Source organism: Camelus ferus, chromosome 1, assembly GCF_009834535.1.
Source record: "Camelus ferus isolate YT-003-E chromosome 1, BCGSAC_Cfer_1.0, whole genome shotgun sequence".
Taxonomy (NCBI): Eukaryota; Metazoa; Chordata; class Mammalia; order Artiodactyla; family Camelidae; genus Camelus; species Camelus ferus.
Window position 1 is genome coordinate 4,079,611 of NC_045696.1, and position 22,084 is coordinate 4,101,694.

The 22,084-nt window shown below is 56.1% G+C and overlaps 1 protein-coding gene across 1 annotated transcript in view; it reads right to left on the bottom strand.

Annotated features, from left to right (window-relative positions):
• LOC116662665 (interferon-induced GTP-binding protein Mx2-like) overlaps window positions 1–22,084 on the bottom strand; it is a 28,350-nt gene that overhangs the window by 1,265 nt on the left and 5,001 nt on the right. The window contains 9 exon segments of the mRNA XM_032476541.1: window positions 6–269; window positions 3,536–3,596; window positions 3,599–3,733; window positions 8,241–8,379; window positions 11,785–11,939; window positions 13,996–14,134; window positions 15,470–15,661; window positions 16,278–16,391; window positions 16,393–16,581. Of these exon segments, the coding sequence (XP_032332432.1) occupies window positions 6–269; window positions 3,536–3,596; window positions 3,599–3,733; window positions 8,241–8,379; window positions 11,785–11,939; window positions 13,996–14,134; window positions 15,470–15,661; window positions 16,278–16,391; window positions 16,393–16,581 (1,388 nt within the window).

The following is a 22,084-nucleotide window of genomic DNA, read 5'->3' on the forward strand; positions in this document are numbered from 1 at the left end:
CATGCAGGCGTTGCTTCCCCGTTACAGACGCTGTCTTGTGAGCCTGTGACTTGAATGACTTGCGTTTCAGACATACTTGCTTGCTTGCTGATTTGGGCAGTTTGATGGGTGTCTTGGCCAACTGATGACCACGAAAGTGACTTGGACGGGCTGTTACTTTTGTAGCCTGCAGCCCGACCCTCTGACTCACCCTGATGTGCACGGTGAGCTCGGCGGTGAGCCTTTCTGCCAGACGAGGCACGGTGGCCTTTCCTTCCTCCAGGAGACCTCTGAAACAGGAGAGGGCACACGTCAGCTCAGGAAGGGCTCGCTCTCCAGTACTGGGCCTTGCAGGTGGCCAGGGCAGCTCGCATCTCGGGTAACACGCGTCATCAGAAAGGCCAGGCGGCCCCACGAGAAGGACAGTGACAACTCCGTGAAAAGCCGCACCTCGGCCAGCACGGGGCTGGGAAGCTTGCACTCAGTTATCTCTTATCATCCCAGCAAACTCATGAGTCATCTTTTCAGGAAAAGCAAAACACATGTAACTTCATAGAGGTTAAACGACTTGCCCAAAATAGTATTTCATTTCTCCTAACCATTACTTGTCCCCAAATGGCCGAATCCATCTTCATAAAGAAGAACAAGCAGCAGGCACCCCAGCCCTGACGTGTAACAGACGTGGCGAAGCTGCCGCCGCGAAAGCAGCGCGGTCCCTCGGCAGAGACGGGCAGAGGGGCCTCGGGGGCAGAGCAAGCCCGGAAACACGCCCGCGCGGACGCCGTCAACTGGCGTTGGTAAAAGCACCAAGAACCTGCAGAGGGGGGAGGACGACCTCTTCAACAGCTGTTGTTGGCGAAACTGGATTTCCACACGCAAAGAGTGGGCCTGGATCCTCATCTCACACCAGACACAAACGCCAGCTGAAAACTGCTCAGCGGCTCCAATGCAAGACCTGAGCCAGTCAGACACCTAGACCAGGGGGAACATCTTCATCACATCGATCCTGGAAGTGGTTTCACAGCTGGGACAGCAAAAGCACAGAGAAAAAAAGCAAAACAGGCAGGCAGGACTACATGAAACCACGGAGCCCCAGCACTGCAAAGAGACAATTAACAGAGGAAAAGGCAGCGAACCAAACGGGAGAAAACATCTGCAAACCACACATCTGATCAAGAGTGTATTTCAGAAAATACAAGGAACTCCTACAAATCAATATCAAAAACCCCAAATAACACAATTGAGAAACGGGCTAATGACTTGAATAGAGATTTCCTCAGAGAAGACACACCGGTGGCCACTCAGTCCATGAAAATGTGCTAACGTCGCTGATCGTCGGGGAAATGCAAATCAAAACCACAACGAAACATCACTTCCCATCTCTGAGGATGATATTATCCAAACACCAGAACACAGGCGCTGGCCAGGATGCGGAGAAGCTGGGACCCTTGTACACTGTTGATGGGAATGCAAAATGGTGCAGCCACTACGAAAAGCAGTATGAAAATTCAAAAATTTAAAATGGGGCTCCCATACGATCCAGTCATCTCCCTTCTGGGGATTTATTCAAGAGAATTGGAATCAAGATCTCAAAGCAATATTGACACCCCTGTGTTCCCTGCTGCACTGCTCACAGTGTCCGCGGTGGGGACAGACACGTGGATAAAGAAAATGTGGATATGCCTGCAATAGAATATGGTTCCACCTTTAGAAAGAAGGAAACTTTGCCACACGTGACACTGTGAATGACCCTTGAGGACTTCATGCGAAGTGCATTGAGCCACCGTAGAAGGACAAAGAACGCCTGGCCCCCTTTGCAGGAGCCATCTAAAGCCATCAGACTTGTGCCATCGGGGAGTGGAATGGCTGTCGCCACGTGTGGGGGAGGAGGAAACGAGGGCTTGCTGAGCAAAGGGGATAAAGTTTCAATTCTGCAAGGTAAGTCACTTCTAGGGGCCCGGGGAACAACACTGCCTGTGGCGAACAGTCCTGCACTGTGCACTTTCACATTTCTCGGGAACGTCGACTTGTGCCAAACGCTCTCGCCGTCATGAAATGAGTTTTGAAAGTGTTTACGTGGGCTTCTGAGTGCCTACACCGTTCTAAGGGCTTTACAGATATTTAATCATGGAACAACCAGGTTTACAGAGAGAAAGGCAAAGACAAAGGGGAAGGCGCTTGCCCGGGGCCACACACCAGGCAGTCCGGCCGCTGAGTGTTTGCTGTCAGCACAGATTCAGGAAGGACCCGTGGGCTCATCGTCCCAGGGCTGCTCTGAGAGCTGTCGTGCAGGGCCAGAGTCCCAGTACGCGGACGCACGATGACTAAAGTCAGATGTCCAGCGACAAAGCACTTCAACACACTTTTTCATCCAAGACTTAATTTGCCCAAATCCGGTTGTTTTCAAAGTCTGGTCCCTGGACCAGCAACACCTGGGAACGTGTTAGGAACACAGATTCTGCGGCCTGACACCCAGACCTCAGAAACTCTGGGCCGGGGCACAGCCAGCTGGATCCTCCTGCTGGCTCAGGGTTGAGAACCGTGGGCGTGGTTGTTACAGAGCCTTCTTCTTGCTCGGCGAGAGGGGCTTTCTCTGCCTGCGACCCCACCCCCTGCTACCGAAAACAGTCTGTGTCTTGGATTCAGGGTGGGGACAGACAGAAGGGAGGATCCGGGTGCTGGTTTGGGAGTGTTGGCTCCTTGGGCGCTGGAACCTGTGTGTGGGTCACATATTTAATCCTAAACTCAACCCTGTGGAGCACCAGCAGGACTCACTGAGCAGATGAGAAAGCAGAAGCTCAGAGAGGGCCAGCCATCTCCCAAGGGCACAGAGCAAGCAGCAAGCCTGGTCTGCCCAAATCCATCCTCTTCCCACTGTGTCTCTCCTTAAAGCAGGCGTGGTCTGTATCTTCTTACCCCACTCCCTCATAGTTCAAGAACAGCAAGTTCCTGAATGAATTATAAGGAAAAATTGCCCAATTCAATTGGAAAATTCCACTGTCTTGCCAACTACAGAGGCACTACAAGATAATTTTCGATAAGAACCAGTTAGCCTGCAGGCTCTAAAGAGCTGGAGAGTTCCGTAAAGCAAGTAGGTGTGCCGGTTGATTTAACGTCTTACATCTTTAACGCCTTTGACCAGGTTCACTAGTTTCCAAAAGTTAGAAGATCTGTTTCTAGGCCTCTTTTCATTCACTATTTGTTCAACCTCATCGCCCTCATCTGTAAAAATGGGAAGAACCTCACCTGCTATATGTACCTCTTAAGAATTTGTGGGACTCAAATGAGCAACAAGTGAAAACCTTTGGGGAAACCACAGTGTATATGCCCCATGAAATGCCATGTTACAAGGTTTTCATCAGCACCATCATTAGAGACCAAGAGGAAAATGACTGGTTTAAATAAGCCAACAAAATTAACACCAAAATTAAGACAAGGATATGTTATGCCAGGTGGTATAATTTTACATGTAATTTGGTCATCGTATCGGCCAATCCTGGCAGGCGGAACTGGCTTCCAGGGAGTCCAGCCCTGAGGTTGTCCTAAAGAACCTCACCTGAAGTACGGATGCATTTGGAAGAACAGCGTCTCTCTCCTGGTGGCCTCTGCCAAGCTCATTTGTCCAGGATGTCCTGCTGGCCCCGGCACTTCACTATCATGTAGCCCTTCTTGAGGCAGTACGTGAGGTTCTGCATCACGTTCAGGACGCATTTCTCGGTGCCCTTGTCCACTAGGTCTGGTTTGGTCAGGATCCCTGTGAGATGATGGAGGAAAGCACTGGAAGGTCAGTTGTCCCCTCAGACATATTTGAGTTCCACTAGGCTATGGGGCCTTTTATTGGGCAAGACCAACCAAGTCCGCAGCCTTGACCGCCAGTGCCTGGCTGCCCATTCATTGATCCCACCGTCACCCCTCTTCCTTGCACCTGCATTTGCTTATCCACTCACTGGACTCCTTACCTGCCTTGGGTCATTTGTTTAACAAATGTTTCTTGGGTGCCTGCTGGGTGCCGACACTAAGGCAGCAGCATCAGATCGGACCGGATCGGCTCCACCACCACGTTTCCAGGGACCCGTCATCCCTGCTGTCAGGAGGGTCTGGCGTCTCAGGTTGCATACTCGCTCCACCCCCTCCACCCCCTCCTTGTGGTTCCTCCTCTGAGAGTCTCCCACCTGCTTTCCTGTCTCGCTCTCCCGCCCTCACTGCTCCCCACTCACACTGGATGGAAAGCCGTGCATTCTGCGTGATTGTGTTCTTTGAGTGTCAAATTCCCGCTGCATTTCCTCTTTGTTTCCTGTTAGAAACCTGAAGGTCATCTTCTACTGTCACTGTCATTGTTTTTAATTTGCTGTGAAGTCTGGACTTCTCGTCCACCATTTCCTGAAACTTTCCCGGCACCTAAAGGATTGAATTTCTCTCTCTTTTGACCTTCCTGTCACCAAAAGGTGTCATTTAAGAGCGGATCTTCACAGTCGCTAAGAGGTTTGTGCAAGCACAGGCCTTCATGTCACTGACAGAGTCGAGATGTCTCTGAATCTACTCTCGCACCTTCCGTGGCCAGAGAGGACCTTCCCCTGGGAGGGAGAAAGCAGCCAAGAAGGCCCGTCCCTGGAAGCAGCGGTCACTCGTAGAAGCCTAGGCCACTGGCCTTTATTCGCAGGACAAGTACAGAGAACAGAACTTGGGACGCTCTGCTAGACTCGCTGCAGCCGGGGAGAGCGCCTTCTCGCAGTGAGCCTGGTTGAAAAAGAGGACGCACGCGAATACGTCCCCATCTGCAGCATTTGCTCACGAGCCTCATTTCGGGCCCCAGTACAGGGAAGGCCGCTAACTGCCAAACATTCCTAGACACTTCAATTAGAAAACAAAATTAATCCATTCCTAGATGCCGTACACAAACATATTTAATTAAGAAAGGAGCACACTGAGTCAAGCGCATGCTGAGGGTGTTGAGCAGGTGGCCGTGAACAAGACTGCAAAGTCCCTGACCTCACGAATATCCCCTCCCTGTAGTGGGAAAGTGCTAGAGAAATGAATCCAGTAAACGTAAGAGAAACAAAGAAAAACATCCGCTGTTGATCCTGCTATGCAGAGAATGACAGTGACTGCTGGCAGGTGAGTGCAGGCAGGCGTGGATGGTGTAGATCCGGCTGGGTCCCAGGCGGGCCCCTGGGAAGGCAGCGCTCAGGCTGAGGTCTGATAGGAGGAAGGAGCCGGCCTAGTGAAGATGGGGAAAGACCCTTCCAGGCCCTTGGGAAGAAGGAGCTGGGATGATGAGCAGGACTGGAGAGGAGGGCGCGGCAGAGAGCAACGGGAACTGTGCTCAGAGAGCCACGCGGGGCCAGGCCACAGGGGGCTTGTGGTCCAGGCACAGGAGTCTGGGTTTGTGTATGTGCGGAGGGAGCATTAGAGAGTCAGTCGGGGGCGGGGCGACACGACCCAATTTGCATGTTTAAGGACCCGCAGAGAGTGCAGTGCACTGGGCAAGGTGAGTGTGGAGAGACCAGGCAGCAGGTGATGGAGGCTCAGACTGCACAAATGAGAAGTGCAGATGGATGTGGTGTCGGTCTGGAGGCAGAGTCACCAGGACTTCAGATGGGTTAGACATGTGTAAGCAAGCAGAAGGCAGAATCAGGTGTGACTGTCTGATTTGGCTTCAGACCTGGGCAGGCGGGTATGGAGCTAAGAAAGGGGCCGGGAAGCCCTGGGAAGGAGGAGAATCTGGGTAGGGTGCAGACCCCAGGGGTTGTGCTTTGGTCACATTAAATTGGAGACACTTAATGCGCTTCCAAGTGGAGATGTCAGGCCTAGGGAAAGGTTAAGGGTTACAGATACAGGTGTGGGTGTCGCTGGCAAATCGATGGGACTCGAAACTGTGGACAGACGTGATTATTTAAAGAGGCTGTGTTAACAGAGGGGAGAGCTCAGGACCAAGTTCTGGGTTTCCAGTACTTAGAGGCTAGAGAACTGAAAAACCAACCAGACCAAGATCGAGACCTCCAGGTGGCCAGGGAAGAGGAGACCTGAGAGAGAATGGGGACCCAGAGGCCAGCAGGCCGTGATGTCCCAGCGCAGGAAGGAAGATGTCAAGAAGGGAGCGGTCGCCACCTTGACTTTGGCTGAGAGGTGGAGGAAGATGAGCACAGGGAAGGGACTGCACGTTTGTCAGCACGGAGGCCACTGGTGACCTTGACCAGAGCCTTCTCTGTCCCAAGGTGGGGACAGGAGCTCAGCCGGAGCTGGCTGTGCGGACAGTGTGCATTTAGCAGTGCATGGATGGGGAACAAGCTTGGTGGGGACCCCACAAATATTCTGACTCTGTTCTTCCCCAAGCTTAATATTCTGTAAGCCACAACTACATCATCCACCAAATTTTTTGTTTTCACCCTTTGGAAGTACTGCATAGGCATTCATTCCTTTTCTGCTTTTAAAAAATGTGCTAAAGTACACGTAACTCACGTACACCAGAGAATACCTCAGTGCGTGAGAAGACGCTGCTCCCCCTTTCTGCACCATCGTGGTCCCCGCTTCTCAAGTTAGTTTATAAAATACGGTAAATAACACATAACCAAGTTTACAATTGTAGCCATTTTTTAAGACTCCAGTTGGGTGGCATTAAGTACAGCCTCACTGCCGTGCCATCGTGACCAGCACCCAGCTCCAGAATTTTCTCATCTTGCAAAACCAAAACTCTGTACCCTTTCATTAACTGCCAGTCCCCTTCCCCGCCTCTGGCAACCGCCATTCTACTTCCTGTCTCTTTGAATTTGTCCACGTTCCTCAAGTCAGTGGAATCATACAGGATTTATCTTTCTGGGACTGGCTTATTTCACGTCCTTCCTTTGCAAGGCTGGACAGCACCCCATTGTGTGTGCGCACCGTGGTTCGCTTGTGCACTCCTCCCTTGATGGGCACTTGGTTTGCTCCCACCTTTGCTTTCGTGAAGAACGCTGCTGTGCACGTGGGTGGGGATTCCCTTTTCTTTTTAAACCCAGCGCACTTGTCTCTGTCGCTGCACTTGACCTGGAGTGCAGATGGAAAGCCTGCAGGGACACTGTGATGCTGTCTGGGACGCACTAAGGTCTGACTGTGGTCCTCTACGCCTGCAGTTCTTGGTGAATTCATATTAATAGCAGCTAATATTTAGCGAGAACCTTCGGTTATCGGAGTTTACGCCTAACGAGAGGAACAGACAACGATTAATAAGAAGCGTTACTCAGTTTCTACAGAGATGTCAACATCCGAATCGATCTACTGGGCAGGTGATATTACCTGCCGTGGCCGTCAGCAGGACATCCCTCTTGACTTACGATCGTGAGAAGAGACAGGAATTGCACGTACAAGGACGGGTGACCCCAGACCTGCGTTTTCTCCCTGTGTCCATGTGTCTGAGACGCCTGTAGGGGGCAGGAGCTAAGGGAGCACGCGTGGTCTGGCCTGGAGTAACACTGCACTGAGCCGCGCCCCCATCGGCTTGTGTCCATCCTTACTGGGAAACTGGGAACTCGTTTGGGAAAATAAAAATGGATAAAGGGTAGGTGTGTACTGAGTATCCACTTAGTCAAGGGAAATGACTTGCCAGTTTTCAGGAAGGAAACCGCTATGGGTAAGTGCGATGACTCGTAAAGAAGGGATATTGAGTAATAATATTAAAACTTTAAAAATAGGAGCTGCCATTTGCCTAAGGGTGTGCAGCCAGTAAGTGGTAGGACGTGGATTCAAACCCAAGCAGTCTGTGTTCTTAAGCCAAGTCCCCTATAATACCTTCCAGGGTGGCTTTTTAACGAAAGGAATTTAAGGGAACCCAGGTCCCCAACGAAAAGTTGTGCTTGAATGTGAATTCTGCAGACACCGTGTGCTGCAGTGCACGCCTGGAAGTGTGCTCACTGAGTATGCTCATCCGGGCTTTATGAAGGGCTTTCCCATCCCAAGGAGTCACAAGAACTCAACTGTGGGACTGCAGAGCTGATGGCCAGGCACTTTCTCCCTTGTGGACCACTGTGGACGTTCTCGTCCCCCATCCGGAATGGTTTGAGAATGCAGATGAGGGACAAGTGGAAGGAGGGCAAAGGACCTCCCAATTGTGGCCACACGTCTCACCCTGACTGTGACCCCCAGCCCATGGAGCTTCCCCTGGGAACAGCACTTGGACCCAACGCAGGAGTGGGCGTCCCTGGCAGAGCTCCAACCCAGGGCCTTCTATATACACGAGGATTCCCCCCGCCCTTCCCGGCCTCTACAACTGGGTTCCCTCTTCTTACCTATGGTCCTGTCCCCATCGGGGTCCACCTCCTGGGCCATGCTCAGCGCCTCTGTTGTGGCGATGTCCACGTTACAGGGGACCACCACCAGGTTGATCGTCTCCTGCCTCCGGATGTACTTGGTGATGAGTGCCTTGATCTGATGCCAGGGAATCACAAAGAACGAGCTCATCTCTGGTCACCCAACGACACAGCCACATGTGTGTGACACCCAGAGCACGGCCCAGCTGTCCCACTTCTGGGCTCTGGCTTGTCCTCTTCCTCGGGAGTGTGTGCCCACCTGCCCTCCCGGGTCCTCTGTTGACGTCCTGCGTATCCTGCACAGCTCATCACCAGTGTTTCTTCCTTCTCGAAGACTCCCTGACCCCCAAGACCCTACTTCCTCTCCAGATCTCTCCCATGGCGCTCCTGAGACTGCCTTCTATGAGGGTGGTGTGTGCGTGCTGTGTCCTCCCCAGAAGGACACCTCTGGGGCGTCCCTGTCATGATCCCGGACGTCCCCATGCAGAGCCCAGCACAGCGCCCGCGGCAGGTGCTCAGCGCCAGCCCCCGTGACAGCTGACGTCAGTAATGTCTCCACCTTTGTTTATGCAGAAAACCAATGACTTTTTCCTGCGTTTGTTCTCGGGAGGGGTCTAGCTCATTAGAATTAGAGAGATGTCATAAGATTTCTGAGACTTTGCAGGCACACAGGAGACGTGGGCCAGATACGCCTTAAACTCCCTGCGTGGAGAATGCAAACAAATAACCGTGGAGCAGGCTGGCACCTTGGGGTGTGTTTCCTTATATTTGGTATAACTCACACTTAGTGCTGCGCAGCTGACATTCCGTCTAATTTCAAGCTGTGCACAGAAAATAGTAGGCACAGCCACAAAATAGAAAATTTCCATCACATAAGCACACATTAGCCTCATATAGAAAGTTAAGCACTGAGATGAAATAAAAATGCCGAATTTGAACAGGTCCAGTTAGGCCTCAGTCACGGGAAGTTTAACTGAGTAAAGCTACAGGCAAACTTTGTCCGGGAGCTTCCGTGGCAGTTGTCCTAACGGTGCAAGTTCGCTTCGTGTTGGTGCCTCGCCCCTCGGCGGCACCTCCGTGACGGACCTGACAGCTTCTGTAAGTCAACGGACGGGGCCATCCAGGGCTCTCCGCCTCAGCGCTATTGGCAACCTGGGCTTCTTAACAGTTTTGTTTGTTTTTTTGAGCTATTACTATCCAAATTGCAATCCTTATTTTAAAATTTAACTTAATGATTTCATGCATTTGGACCCTTTCAAGAATATCCAAGAACTCTTAAACAGTGATATTCTGAAAGTCCCAAGTTTGTCCAAAATCTGTATTACTGACTGATAGTGACGACAGCTCCATAACAATAAGAGTAATCATTTTCTACAACCAGGCCCTTCTGTGTAGCACAGGGAACCGTGCCCAACGCCCTGCAATCAACCATCATGGGTGAGAACCTGAAGAAGAATTCATGCACACGTGTGACTGAATCACCATGCTGCACACCAGAAACCAACACAACACCGCAACCCGACTATTACAGAAGAGTAATTACTCTCCTTGTTGGGGTGAGGGACCTCCCCTGCGGGGCTGTCCTGTGCGCTGTGGAATACTGAGCTGCGTCTCTGTCTCTACCTACTAGATGCTGGTAATAATTGCACTTTTCCCAAGTTGTGATAACCAAAAATGTCTCAGACATGCCTGCGTTCCCCGGAGCTGGGAACTGCGGCCTGAATCACACTCCTTCATGTGCATTTTGACAGGATCTTGGGGAGTGAAAACTGCCCCCCTGTGTGTCTGCCTGCAGAGGGAAGCTTCGTAAACAGAATACCTTCTGCTCACGTCACCCGTGCTTATCGGGCTCAGGTTCTGGGCCGTTTGAGGACCCAGAGATTCAGCAGCCAACACGGAAGGCAGTTCCTCCCCGGTTACTCCCCAGCAGGGAATGCAGGCCATGAACACTCGGTGAAAAGGGACATGGAGTCAGAAGGGCCGGGCACAGGGCGTCCGGCATTAGGCATCATGATGGCCTTTGAGTAGAAGCCTGGGGTAAGTGGGGGCACGTGCCAGGTGGAAGTCTGGGTGGGGTGGGCATTTCAGGAAGAGGGAAGAGGAGGAATAAAGATAGGGGTGGGGCACAGAGGACACGGGGCCAATGATCTGGGGCCAGCTCACATGGGACCTCGGGAGCTGTCTTGTGGATTGACATGGGACCACTGGGGACTCTGAGGAGTGAGGGCGTCTGGCCTGTGCTCTAGGACAGGAGCGTTGTGTAAGAGTGCACTTGGGGAACGGGTGCTGCCATGAGCGGCAGGGGCAGGAGAGCAAGGAAGCAGGGCAGAGACGGGAGCTCAGTAAGAGATGGCGGTGCTGTGGGCTCCTTGCGGCAGCGACAGGGAAACATGACGGCACGGGTCTTGGGATGTGTTTGAAAGTGGAGCCAGTCAGGATTGTAGCTTGACTGGCTGCGTCCTGTGATGGGCAACTCCTCACTTCTGACCAAACAGTCCTCTCAACAGACTAGCTTCTTACCAGCTTCTTAACAATTTATTTCTGTTTTTTCTGATTCTGACAAACTCTTATGCTCACCTCCCCAGTGGATGCTTCCTCAAGTGTAAGCACTACTTTCAAGAGGGAAAAGGGCAGCGTGTTCCTGCGAGTGCCGGCTTGAGAGGAGGGGGACACACGGACTTGATGCGGAAACACTGACAAAATGGCACGGTTTGTGCCCGCAAGAGGCCGGGTAGAGAGAAGGAGGAAGGGTGTGGACCTGCAAGGGGGACACAGAGTCCAGGTCCAGCCCTGCCCCGGGCATTCACCCGAGCACCTCCTCACCTCCTTTCTCTGCCGCTTTCCCACCCTCTCCCTCTGGCCCGTCAGGACCTGGCTAAGCCTCCGGGTCGCCTCTCTTAACACAGGGAACTTGCTGTCCCCTGATTCTGTGACTATCGCCTTCCTGGAGCACCTCGTAGATGAAGGACAGCTTCCTCCCAGTCTCCTTGAACTTTGGCCTTTGCTTGGCTCAAGAACCCCCGGCCTCTTTCAGGAGCCCCTCATGGGAGGGGCAAGGTGTGCGCTTCAAGGTGAGCCTGATCTCAGCCCTGTCCTGGTGCTGGCCTTTCTGCCTCCGACCAGACATCACAGACTGTGTTCCAATTGACTTCCAAGTACTGCTTTAGCAAAAATATTGCTACTAAATTTAGCAAGATTTCACGTACAAACCAAATTTCCGGCACACTTTGAACATCAGGATAGCAGTAAGACAGACTGACGTTCCCACACGACAACATGCAGTGAGGTGCCAGCTGTCCCCTGAAACACTGAGTCAACTTTGCCCGTTTCCATGACCTGCCAGGCCCTTCTCAGAACCCGAGTGTGAGCCCCCCAGTCCTAGAAGGTCCGACCCCAGTCTCCTCCACAAACCGCTCAGAGGGAGGGCTGCGGAGGTGCACCAGAGCACGTGGGGCTGCCGGCAGAGACCTCAGAAGCCACCCCAACTTAGCATGGCCCGTTGCCAAGTTCCAGAAAGGCTCACCTGCTGTCCGATGTCCTGGGGCTGATTTCCCACGGCCACCCTGGCGATGCCGGGAAGATCAATGAGGGTCAGATCTGGAACCTCAGGGGCGGTGACCTCCAGACTAATGAGCTCGTGGCTAATGCCAACTCCACTCCCAGCTATGGCGTCCTGGGCTGCGGAGACCAAAGAGGAGACACCCAGAGTCCAGATGGACCGCCCGGCCCGGCAAAAGCACTGTGTAACTGTGGCCATTGAGCCCTTCTCCCATATTCGGGAACAGCCCTGAGGGGCAGGGAAGCAGCTTAAGGCGCAGGCGGATTAAGTGCCTGATTCTCTACAGACAGAGCACGGGGCAGGCTAGAGCCAGGGCTGCTCCTCTGTAAACTTCCCCTGCTTCAATCGTCATTCATCGTCACTACTTAAGGTACGACTTTTGTAACCTTTTACTGAAGAGTCACGCACGCGCAGGACAGTCCCCCACCGTCTAAGCAGGTGCTCGGTGAGTTTCACAGGCGGGACTCACAGGTGTAACCAACACACGGCTTCAAGTCACAGAGCACGGGCAGCCCTCCAAGCCGCTCTCTCCCTGTCGGGCATCGGCCTCCAGCAAGGATGACCCCTGGCCTGGGGCTCGGCCGGCATCTACTCCCCTTTTGCCCACTTTGCACTTTATCCGTGGTTGGGCCGAGTGAATTTGCTGAGAGACGACCACGTCTGACCTACGAGAACAGCAGTTTCACGTGGTCTCACCTAATCACAAATGGAATCATGAACCACAGGGCCCCTTGGTCTGGCTTCCCGCCCACACGAGGCCTGCGTGGTCCCCTGTCCTGCTGCTGGTAGCTGAGGGTGCTTCCTCTTCACTGCTGCCTGTTCGTCCACCCCAGTGCCATGATCAGGTCGACTGTGGACGGACACTGGGGGGTCTCCAGGTGTGGGCTATGAACATCCTAGAACCTGACTCTTGGCGCACATGTCCGCTGCCTGTGTGCTCAGGAGTGGACTTTTGGGGCGACATGGGGTGTGCACGCCTCCAGCCTTACTGGAAAATTGTGGCAGTTTTCCAAAGTGGCCACACCAACTCAGACTTCCACCAGCAGGGCAGCGGAGTTCCGAGACGCTATTCTAAAGATGCTTTAGCTGTGGTTTGCTCATGACTCATCTTCCCACGTTCATCCAAGCACACGCCCACGGTGTGTGGGAGCCCACCGCCCTCCCGGCTCTGCCCGCAGAGCTCGTGGGGCTGCAGAGCCCAGGGCTGACTTCAGTGGCGCAGCGGGCCGTGCGGGGCCCGCGGCCGCCCAGGACAGGCGCAGCGGGCGTAGCTGGGGGGCAGAGCTTTTATAAACTTGACGCTAGGAAATTTGCCAGTTGAGGGCCGCAAGCAGCTTCTGTATTGGGGGTGGGGTGAATGCTAGAATTGGGGCAGTATCTCTCCACCTGGGAGGGATCCCTCTGGTGAGCCAGCCGAGGCCACGCCGTTCCCGGGGAGCTAGGCCCAGGGAGTGAGGTGAAAACCCCTGTCTCACGTGCTGAGTTTATGGCTGAGTAAGGCGCAAAGCCCGTCTGCCTGGAACAGAGGCCCTGTCTGCAGGGATTCCTGCGAGGATCAAGGCTAATTTTGCCTGCCTGGCTGAGCCCAGCTTGCGAGCAGGGCAGGGAGAAGCCTCTGGGAAGGACAGGCTGACTCAGGGACCTGAGGGGCAGGGCTGCGGGAGGGCGACCCCCAGGGCTCCTCTAAGCAGGTTTGGAAGCGGAATCCAGGAGCAATGGAGGCTTTTGAGCGTTCTGCGCCTGCCCAAGGCTAATCCCCAGGGCTGGTGAGTTTTGTCCAAAGGCCCAGGGTTGGCTGTGCTTCTACTAATGACCCTTTGGCTGAGGGAAGGGGGAGGGGGCTACATGGGGGTGGGGCTGGGGCTGGGACAGTGTTGGGGGAAGTCGCCTGGGGGCAGAGCCACTGCCACAGGCAATCAGCCACTCCAGATTAGAGCAGTGCCAGGATGGCTGGGGCCAGCGGGGGACCCTGCGGGGGACACTTCCCAGAGGAAAAGCAGGCAGGTAAGCTGAGACCAAAAGAAAGAGGAAGAATTAAACAGACAACCAGGAGGGACGGCGTGCAGGCAGGGGCGAGGGGAGGGGAGCAGCACAGGCTCCTGTGAAGCTGCAGGGGCCCCGAGGAGGATGGCCACGGGTAGAAGGAGCCGCCCCTGCAGCCTCCCCGGGCCCTACCTTTCCGGATTTCCCTCTCCACCTGGGAGGGGTCCTGCAGCTGGAGCTCCGTGTTCCGGTAGCTGAGTGTCCCCCTCCACGTGCACTCGTGCAGCTGTTTCTTCAGTTGCAGCACCAGCGGACACCTGGTGACGATTCCTGGGAGAGAGTTTCCCAAACATAAAAGAAGCGTTCTCAGGTACCCTCTGCTCTTATCCCCAGGACCTGCCCCGTGTCCCCGGAGGCTTGGTCTGAAATTTCTGTCCCTCTCTAGGGCCCAGTCCAGGCCACCACATTACCCCCAGGCCCTAGAAATGCCTCGGGCATTGTCCGGGACAGGCGGGATGTCAGCCAGAGGTCTGCCCGACCCTGTCCAGCCCTCCCAAGCCCCTCCCAGTCCTGCGGGAGGAGGTCAGGGGTGGGGGTAGGCAGGGGAGGGGGAGCAGGATGTGCACATCGGGGCCCAAGGGCGAGGTTTGTGGGGGCGCCTGGCAGGGAGGGATCAAGTTCCCAGGGAAGCTGGAACTGCCCTGAGCTGCCTGGGGCTGGGCTCCGGTGGTCAAGCCCCTAGTACCTGCACACAGCAGGGCTGTCCTACGACCACTCCCAGCCTGGGCACTTGTCCAGGGACCCCTGCCGGCCCCACGTCACTGCCGTGGCCTCCAGACTCTCTGCCCTGTGGCGTCTCTCCCCAGAACGCTGAACCCAGGGCAGAGAGGAGGAGCCACTGTGCCCACTCTGAGTTCTCATCCATCAGGAGCCTGGCTGGTGGGGATCTCATGGGACGTCCCGGAGTAGAAGACCAGCTGTCTGTGGTCAGAGGGAGCACAGGTCAGGGCCCCTGGCAGCGCGGCTGTTCCTGGGGCTGCGCAGGGTCTGGGCCGTCCCCCAGCACCCCCACACCCTCCTGTGTGCCCAGGAGGCCAAACCCTGGCCCCTGTTTCTCGTTGGGTGTGGGGGATGGGCACTGCTGGCAGGAGATGGGAGTGAGGAAGGGAACCGGCTGGCGGAACCTCGACCCTCTTCCCAGCTGCCACCTCTTTCTTCTTTTTTTTCCCCTTTATAATTATTTGATTACATCAGAAAGGCAAAACAGTTTTGAACTCTACACACAGTTAATTTTTTTATAAAAGAAAACTTCGGGTCTTATCGCTCTGTGATCTAAACTTCTTCAGAAAGACTGTGTGTGAGAAACTCACAAATTAATGACATCAGACAAGAAATTCGCTTACAGAAACCACTAGAAGGAAACTAACACAGGCCCAGCGATGCCTACTGACACGAGGAGAGGACCCAGGTACTAAGGGCAGCTTGGGACACCCAGCCCGCCTCCCCGTCCACTGCAGACCCCGCCGTGCAGGGCCTGTGGGAGCCACCCTCCAGGGGGTCCTTCCCAGAGACCAGCCCGTGAAACCCCTGGTCCCAGGGATGCTTTGTGGCTTGCAGGCGGCCGGCCTCTGGCTGCAGAGCGAGGCTGGCCCAACGGTGCTTACCAGCTGCCTCTGGGAAGGGCGACCCCCGACAGCGCCTCCAGCACGGAGCTCTTGCCCGAGCTCTGGTCCCCGATGACGGCGATGGCGGGCAGGGCCAGGTCCTGCTCCACGCCCAGGGCCCGCAGGGAGTCGACGAGGTCGATGCAGGGCCGAACCCTCTCCTCGTACGGGCTGAACAGGCTGTTTTCGGGCCCCTGGGGGAGGCATGACAGACTTCACAGTCGTGGCCTCTGACAGGGCTCCCACCTGCCGTTGGGAATCTGTGGCCGAGCTGACGCAGCTACAGGTGATGGGTTACAGACAGGAGGGTGAGCGGTGGATGGAGACGTGCCCGGGGGAGGGCCCTGTGCTCTGTTCCTGTGGAGACTCGGCTTCTGCTGCTGCGGGCGGGAGTTTGGCTGGGGCTGGAGGAGGAGGTGCCCGACTGAGAAGGGAGAAGTTGCCGAGAGGTGGTGCTCCCTGCCAGAGGGAGGAGAGTCGGGGGCCCCGGGACTGCCGAGCTGGGGTGGGCTGGGCTGGGCTGGCCATGGTGACAGTGGCAGTCATAGCCAGGGGAACACCTCCCAGGAAGGAAGACCCCCTCACGAGGAACGGAGCCCCCAGACCCATGACCGGGAAGGCCATTGCTGCCCAGAGACTGTCCCTGGGGCTTGTTGGAAGTGCCCAGGAGAGAGCCGTGCTGCTTGGGGGGGGGGGACCACACGTGCAGACCTGGCTGCCCTGGAGGGGGCTCCCCCATGGCCGCTCTCTGGTCCTCCTCGGCCTGGTGGCCGGGAGTGCCCTTCCTGCCCGTCCCTCCACCCGACTTGCCTTTGTGCTCTGTTGGTCTCTGTTTCCTCCTGGCTGCTGCTCACTCAAAGGGATGGGCTTGAAATCCTTGGGGAAGAAAACAGGCTCCTTCCCCCCAAACTGCCAGTTTGGGGGAACTCATCATCTGTCCTGCTCCTGTGCCCGTTGGCAGTGGCTGCTGCAGGAAGGAAGCCATTTCTTTTTTGGGATGGTGTCGGGGAGAACTGGAACTGTGCGTCTGGCGCTGCCGGGACCTGTAGGGCATGGGCATCCACTGTCGTCCCGTCAAGCTGCTGCTCAGCACCTCCAATCTTCTTGGCAAACTCTGCAAACACACAAGATGAGAATGTGTCCCCAACGTCCCCAAGCGGACCTCCCGGTGCTTCATCCTTCCAGGCCTGCCCGCCCAGCCCAACACAGCACGCCCTCCCGAACATGGACTCAGGGCAGACCAGTTGCCCAGCACAGCCCCGACCGCAGGAGGGGCTGGCTCAAACAGGCTCAGAGCACAAGAGGGGTCCCTGCCGGCCCCCTGCGGACAAGGGGCCTCCACGATTCCATGGGGAAGTCTGAATGTTTCTCTGTGACTTCTGGTGAGCCAGTGTCACCTGAGGTTCAGGATGGGACAGGAGACTGTGGGCATGGAGAGACGACAGGTAGGCTCTCCCGGGTCCCTTGGGTGCCAGCCCCTGCCCTGCCACCACCCAGGCTGCCCGCCAGACCAGCTCAGGCTGCTGGGGCGTCTGGGGGAAGCGGTTGCTGGAGTCTCTTGCTTCCCCACGGGGCTGTCATCAGAGAGCCAGCCTGTGAGAAGTCGCTGGCGGCACCGAGTGCCGGCCTCGCCCGGCGCCCCTCTGAGATGCTCATCTCAGCTTCACAATAACCGGGTGTGCTTGCCCCTAATCTGCATTTTCCAGGTCAAGGAGCAGAAGTGGGGGGTCCGGTTCCTGGCCTGAGTCAGGACTCAGCCAAGCTGGTGACTCTGGGTCCTGAGCCCTTGCCCGCTACTGCCCACCCCACCACCCCATGGAGCAGAGCGGATGTGGGAGATGAATGGTGTCCGCCGTCCTCCTAATGCCCGTCCACCTGGGATAGTGCATGTGACCTTATTTGGGAAAAGGGTATTTGCACATGTATTTGCACAAAGAGGGTCTGGAGATGCGAGTAGGCCTGAAATGCAAGAAGAGACGGTGGGGGTGGAGAGGGATTTGAGACACAGAGACCCACAACGAGAGGGCGACGTGAAGACGGAGGCAGAGATGGAAGGATGCTGCCTCAGCCAGGAAACCCGGGGGCGCAGGAGCCCCAGCGCCGGGAGCCAGGCCTGGAGCAGATTCTCCCTCAGGGCCTCTAGGAGGAACTAACTTTGCCAGCGTCTTGGACATCTCGGAGCATCTGGCTTCCAGACCCGTGAGAGAATAAAGTCTTGTTTCAGCGTCCAAGTTTGGAGAGTTTGTTATGCCAGCCCCGGGGCACTAACCAGTTGGGGGACTGGCGTGTGGAGGCGGCCCCTCCCCAGTAGCTGCACTCTGGGGGGTCCACTGCGGCCCAATGTCCAGCTGCGGCCCCTCAGCCCTCCGTCCCCGTCCCACGACCGTGGCCTCTCTCCACCTAGTAGGCCTCTTTTCCTTCTAAACCCTGGGTCTCAGCATGACTGAACCCTTTCTAGAAACCTCTGAGACCTTTCTTTCAGGACAAAGTTCTTAAAAAGATGTGGTCCCAATCTCCTTTTCCATATTTGATTGAATCCCTTCTCTGAATGCTGCGCCCAGCATTCTGCCTTTCCTCAGACTGGACAAGCATGTTCACAACTTCGTGTGTGCCACTGGCTTTTGTGGAAAATGGGAGTGGCTCATTCATTCATTCATTCATTCATTCCACAAAGATGTCTGGAGGACTGTTGAGGGCTGAATTGTGTCCCCGAGTTCATATGCTGGAGTCCGAACCCCTGCGACCTCCAGTGTGACTGTGTTGGAGATTTGGCCTTTAAAGAGGTGAATAAGGTAAAACGAGGTCGCTTGGGTCGGCCCTAAGCCAACCTGACTGACGTCTTTATGAAGAGAGTGAAGACACAAAGGAAAGACCTGTGAGGACACAGGGAGGAGACGGCCGTCTACACGCCGAGGAGAGAGAGCTCAGAGCAGCCTAGCCTGCTGGCACCTTGGCCTTGGACTCTGGCCCGCAGACTGTGAGAAGATAAATTTCTGTTGTCTAAGCTGCCCCCTGGTGGTGCTTTGTTAGGGCAACCTGAGCAAACCCAAACAAGGACCTGGTACGTGCAGGCTCCTCCTGCCAGGCGGGTGTGCTGGTGACCAAGCCAGATAAAGCCCCTGCTTCAGGTCCGGACATTCTGTCCCGGAGACCCCCAAACAAATAATCTAACCCCAGGTGCTGAGGGAGGGTCTGGAAGAAAGGGGGTGGGTCATGGTTCCTGGGTCCGGTGTTATTTCCCCTGAACCCGTGTTTGAGGCGTGCCTGTGAACAGGAGCTGAGTGGCAGAGGAGCACATACTTGAGGACGTGGGGAGGAGCCTTCCTGGCGGAGGAAATGCAAGTGCAAAGGTCCTGAGCTCAGGGAGCTGGGCGGAGCACCCCCTTCCCCCAGGGGCTGGGAAGGCCTAGCCCAGGGGCAGCTCCCTTCTTAGGGGCAGCTCTGGCAATGCCTGGCGTTGCTTGGGTTTGGGCTGGAAGGAGGCAGGAGAGGCCTTCCACCTGCCCTCTTCCACGTGGTCAGCCCCACGGCCCGGAGACCCTAAGTGAAGGGGCGGTGCCAGTTCAGCCCTGCTGCCGGGGGAGCCCTGCCAAGGGCTGCTGTGCGGAAGGAGTGCCTTTACCTCTGTGTTCACATCCTGAGCCAGTACCTCCATCTCCCTCCGTCCCCAGACTTCTGGGTAAAATTACTCATTTTATGAAACACCTAGCCCTTCAGCCAGTGTCATGAGGAAATATGAAAGAAAAATTCTCCACTTTTTTTAAATGAATAAAATTGCATTCAAGAACATGTCTAGTGATTTATTTCATCCCCTGAATATAAGGAAATTATATTCAGATTCTATTAACCTCCTGAATGTAAACACAGGGGAGAGAACTCTGCAGAGGGCCAGGCTGGAGGAGGCTGCTCTCCTGGGGAACCGGGCGCTCCCATTGGCTAAAGACTGAAAGAGACTGTCCGTCCCTTGCACCCTCGGCCTTGGCAGCGAGAAGGCCCAGGACAGACTGCAGGCAGGGGGTCACAGCTGCCTCTGGCATCGCTCTGCTCCTTGACACTCATGCCCGGAGCCTCAGCAAAGTTTATTCTGGTTTTATGGTTTGACTGTGGCACTGTTTACAACAGCTTAGAGCAGGGCGTGCAGGAGCTTTCTTGGGACATCTGTAGTGCTCGGCCTTTTCCGGGGGACGGGGTGGGAGCTGGAGGGTCCGGTGGGTGGGGCAGGGACGTATGGGGAGAGGTCGCAGCTGAAGAGGTGGGGGTTCCACAGAGAGGCCTGTGGGGGGTGCCGTGTGGACGAACATCCACACCGGGGCTGCCGAGCGGCAGGCTGGGGCAGCTGGATCGCAGCAAGTGAGGAACCCAGAACTGTCCTTGATATGGTAAAGATAGAGGCTGCAGGAGAAGACACCACTTGCCAGGGAGGACACACACGGGCCGGAGAGAGATGGCTGGTCCCCCACGAGTGTCTCTGAGGTCGCTCATGGAGAGGGGGTTTCTTTCCTTCCTTCCCTCTCACCCAAAGCTTCTACATCTGAGAGGGGCCCGGCCTGCCCCACTCCCTACCTAGATCCGAGCAGGGGCAACGGGCTGCAGTCCACGTACAAGAGGCTGAGCCAGCAGCCCAGAGGAGGAAGCAGCCCGGGTGGGCAAGGGGCGACCCGGCAGAGAGGACCACACAGGAAGTGGGAGGAGGAGACGGGAGGAGGGCTCCCTGCTGCTGCTGGACGGAGGGACAGCAAAGGGGGAGGAGAGAATCATTCTGCCTCATCCCTGGGCCTCAGGCAGCAACCTCCGTCACTTACAAGGAAGTGTCTCTGGACGGACCTGTGCTGACCTCTGTCCCGGCAAAGGACGGTTTACTGTGCAAGGCTGTAGTCAGACACAGCCAGAGGGGAGAGACACAGGGCAGAGCTGGGGGCACGGCTGGACCCGACGACCAGGCACAGAACCCAGAGCTGTCCGCCTGCCAGGGCCCCATGCACACATCACAGTCTCGGCAGCGCAGCCTGAGCTCAGCTCCCGCCTCCCCTCAAACTGGACCCTCCGCTTGTTTCTGTCCACTGTCCAGTCCACCCTAGAGTAGCCAGGGGAGTGACGTCACCCCACAGGGACAGCCGTGCCGCGGGCCTACAGGGACAGTGCCCCCTCTGCTGAAGAGACCCCAACATTGTGCTGAGATTCCTCACATCACAGATAAGCCCCTGAGTGACCCACAGGTGGAAAAAGGGAATTAGCCGAGACTATAAAGCTAAGTTCCCAAACTGGGTGCCCTGGGGAACCTCAGCAACCTCGCAGGTGCACTATGGGGTCGTCCGAATTTCCCAGGATGCACAGAGATGTCGGTTGGCCGCCACGCAACCTGCTGTTTTTGAGTTCTTTGGACGTAACTCATTAATCACAGAACTCTTTGGTGTGTCTTTTGGCCGGAGCACCATGAATGAAGTACCGGGACCCTCAGGGCAGCCGGGATGGAGGACATGCGGGGACACCTGCCATGAGAGCAAAGGGGAAGCGGGGAGACTGTGACGTAGCAGGAGGATGGGTGTGAGCTAAGAGCCAGACCCAGGCTGAGGAGGGAGCGGGGACGGGAGTGGGAATGGGAGTGGGGACAGGTGGATGGACAGCCTGGGACAGGCAGGCTGGGACAGACAGGGCGGGGAAAGAGGCCAGGGGGATGTACAGGAGGGACGCCAGGGCTCGGCGGACACGCCCACCTCTCCTAGGTGCTCTGCCTGGGCCCCGTGGAGCACTGTGTGCTCTCTGATCTCGTGGGCATTGTCCCTGCTTCCATGTACCATGGGAAGGGAACTTCGAGTTGAGCAACGGAGATGCCGTCCCGCGGCTAGAAGTCTGAGGACCCAGCTGGGACCGAGCAGAGCCCCGCAGGGCCCCCCAAGTGCAAAGGCCCTCCGTGTCCCCTGCCTCTCGTCTGCAGAAAAGCTGGAGCCTTCCAGATTCGCAGCGTCGTAAAAGAGCAGGCTGGAGCAATTAATGACGAGGACAGCAGACTCACAGGCTCAGGGTCTGACGCATATTCCCGAGACGTCGCACAGACACCAGGACTGCCGGCGGGGGCCCAAGCTCCCTGCGTGGGGCCCAGGCGGCAGCCGCCACGCAAGCCCCCCACCTCGAGCCGGCCGACCCGATGGCCAGCACAGCTCCAAGGCCTGGCTCTCCGAGCGCGGGATCAACACTATGGCTCATGAGAATCTGCACCTTTGTGGGCCTCAGAGTAGCGGTAGCTGGCTCTCCCTGCACACGCACGTGGGCAAGTGTGCTGTCCGCAGAAAGGTGCTCAGACCCATTTCATTGTCTTCCGCCTGAGGACAGGGCGCCCTCTGTCGGCATGAAGAGGTCACAGAGACTCGCCTTCTCTCCTAACTCCATAGAGGAGGGATGATGTTGAAGGCGGGGTCTGCAAGCAGCCCCTTCCTGTTTGTCCCTTTCTGCCCCCTCTCACCCTGAAAGGGCCTAATTAGAGGAAGGAGGTCGCTGGGCAACATGGAAACCGGCACAGGACCTGCGCGCTCCTGACTGCACGCGGCGTCTTGCCTCGCATGGGGGTTTATTCCTACGTGAAACCAAGTAAGGGTGGAGAAGGGAGCAGTTAAAGAACC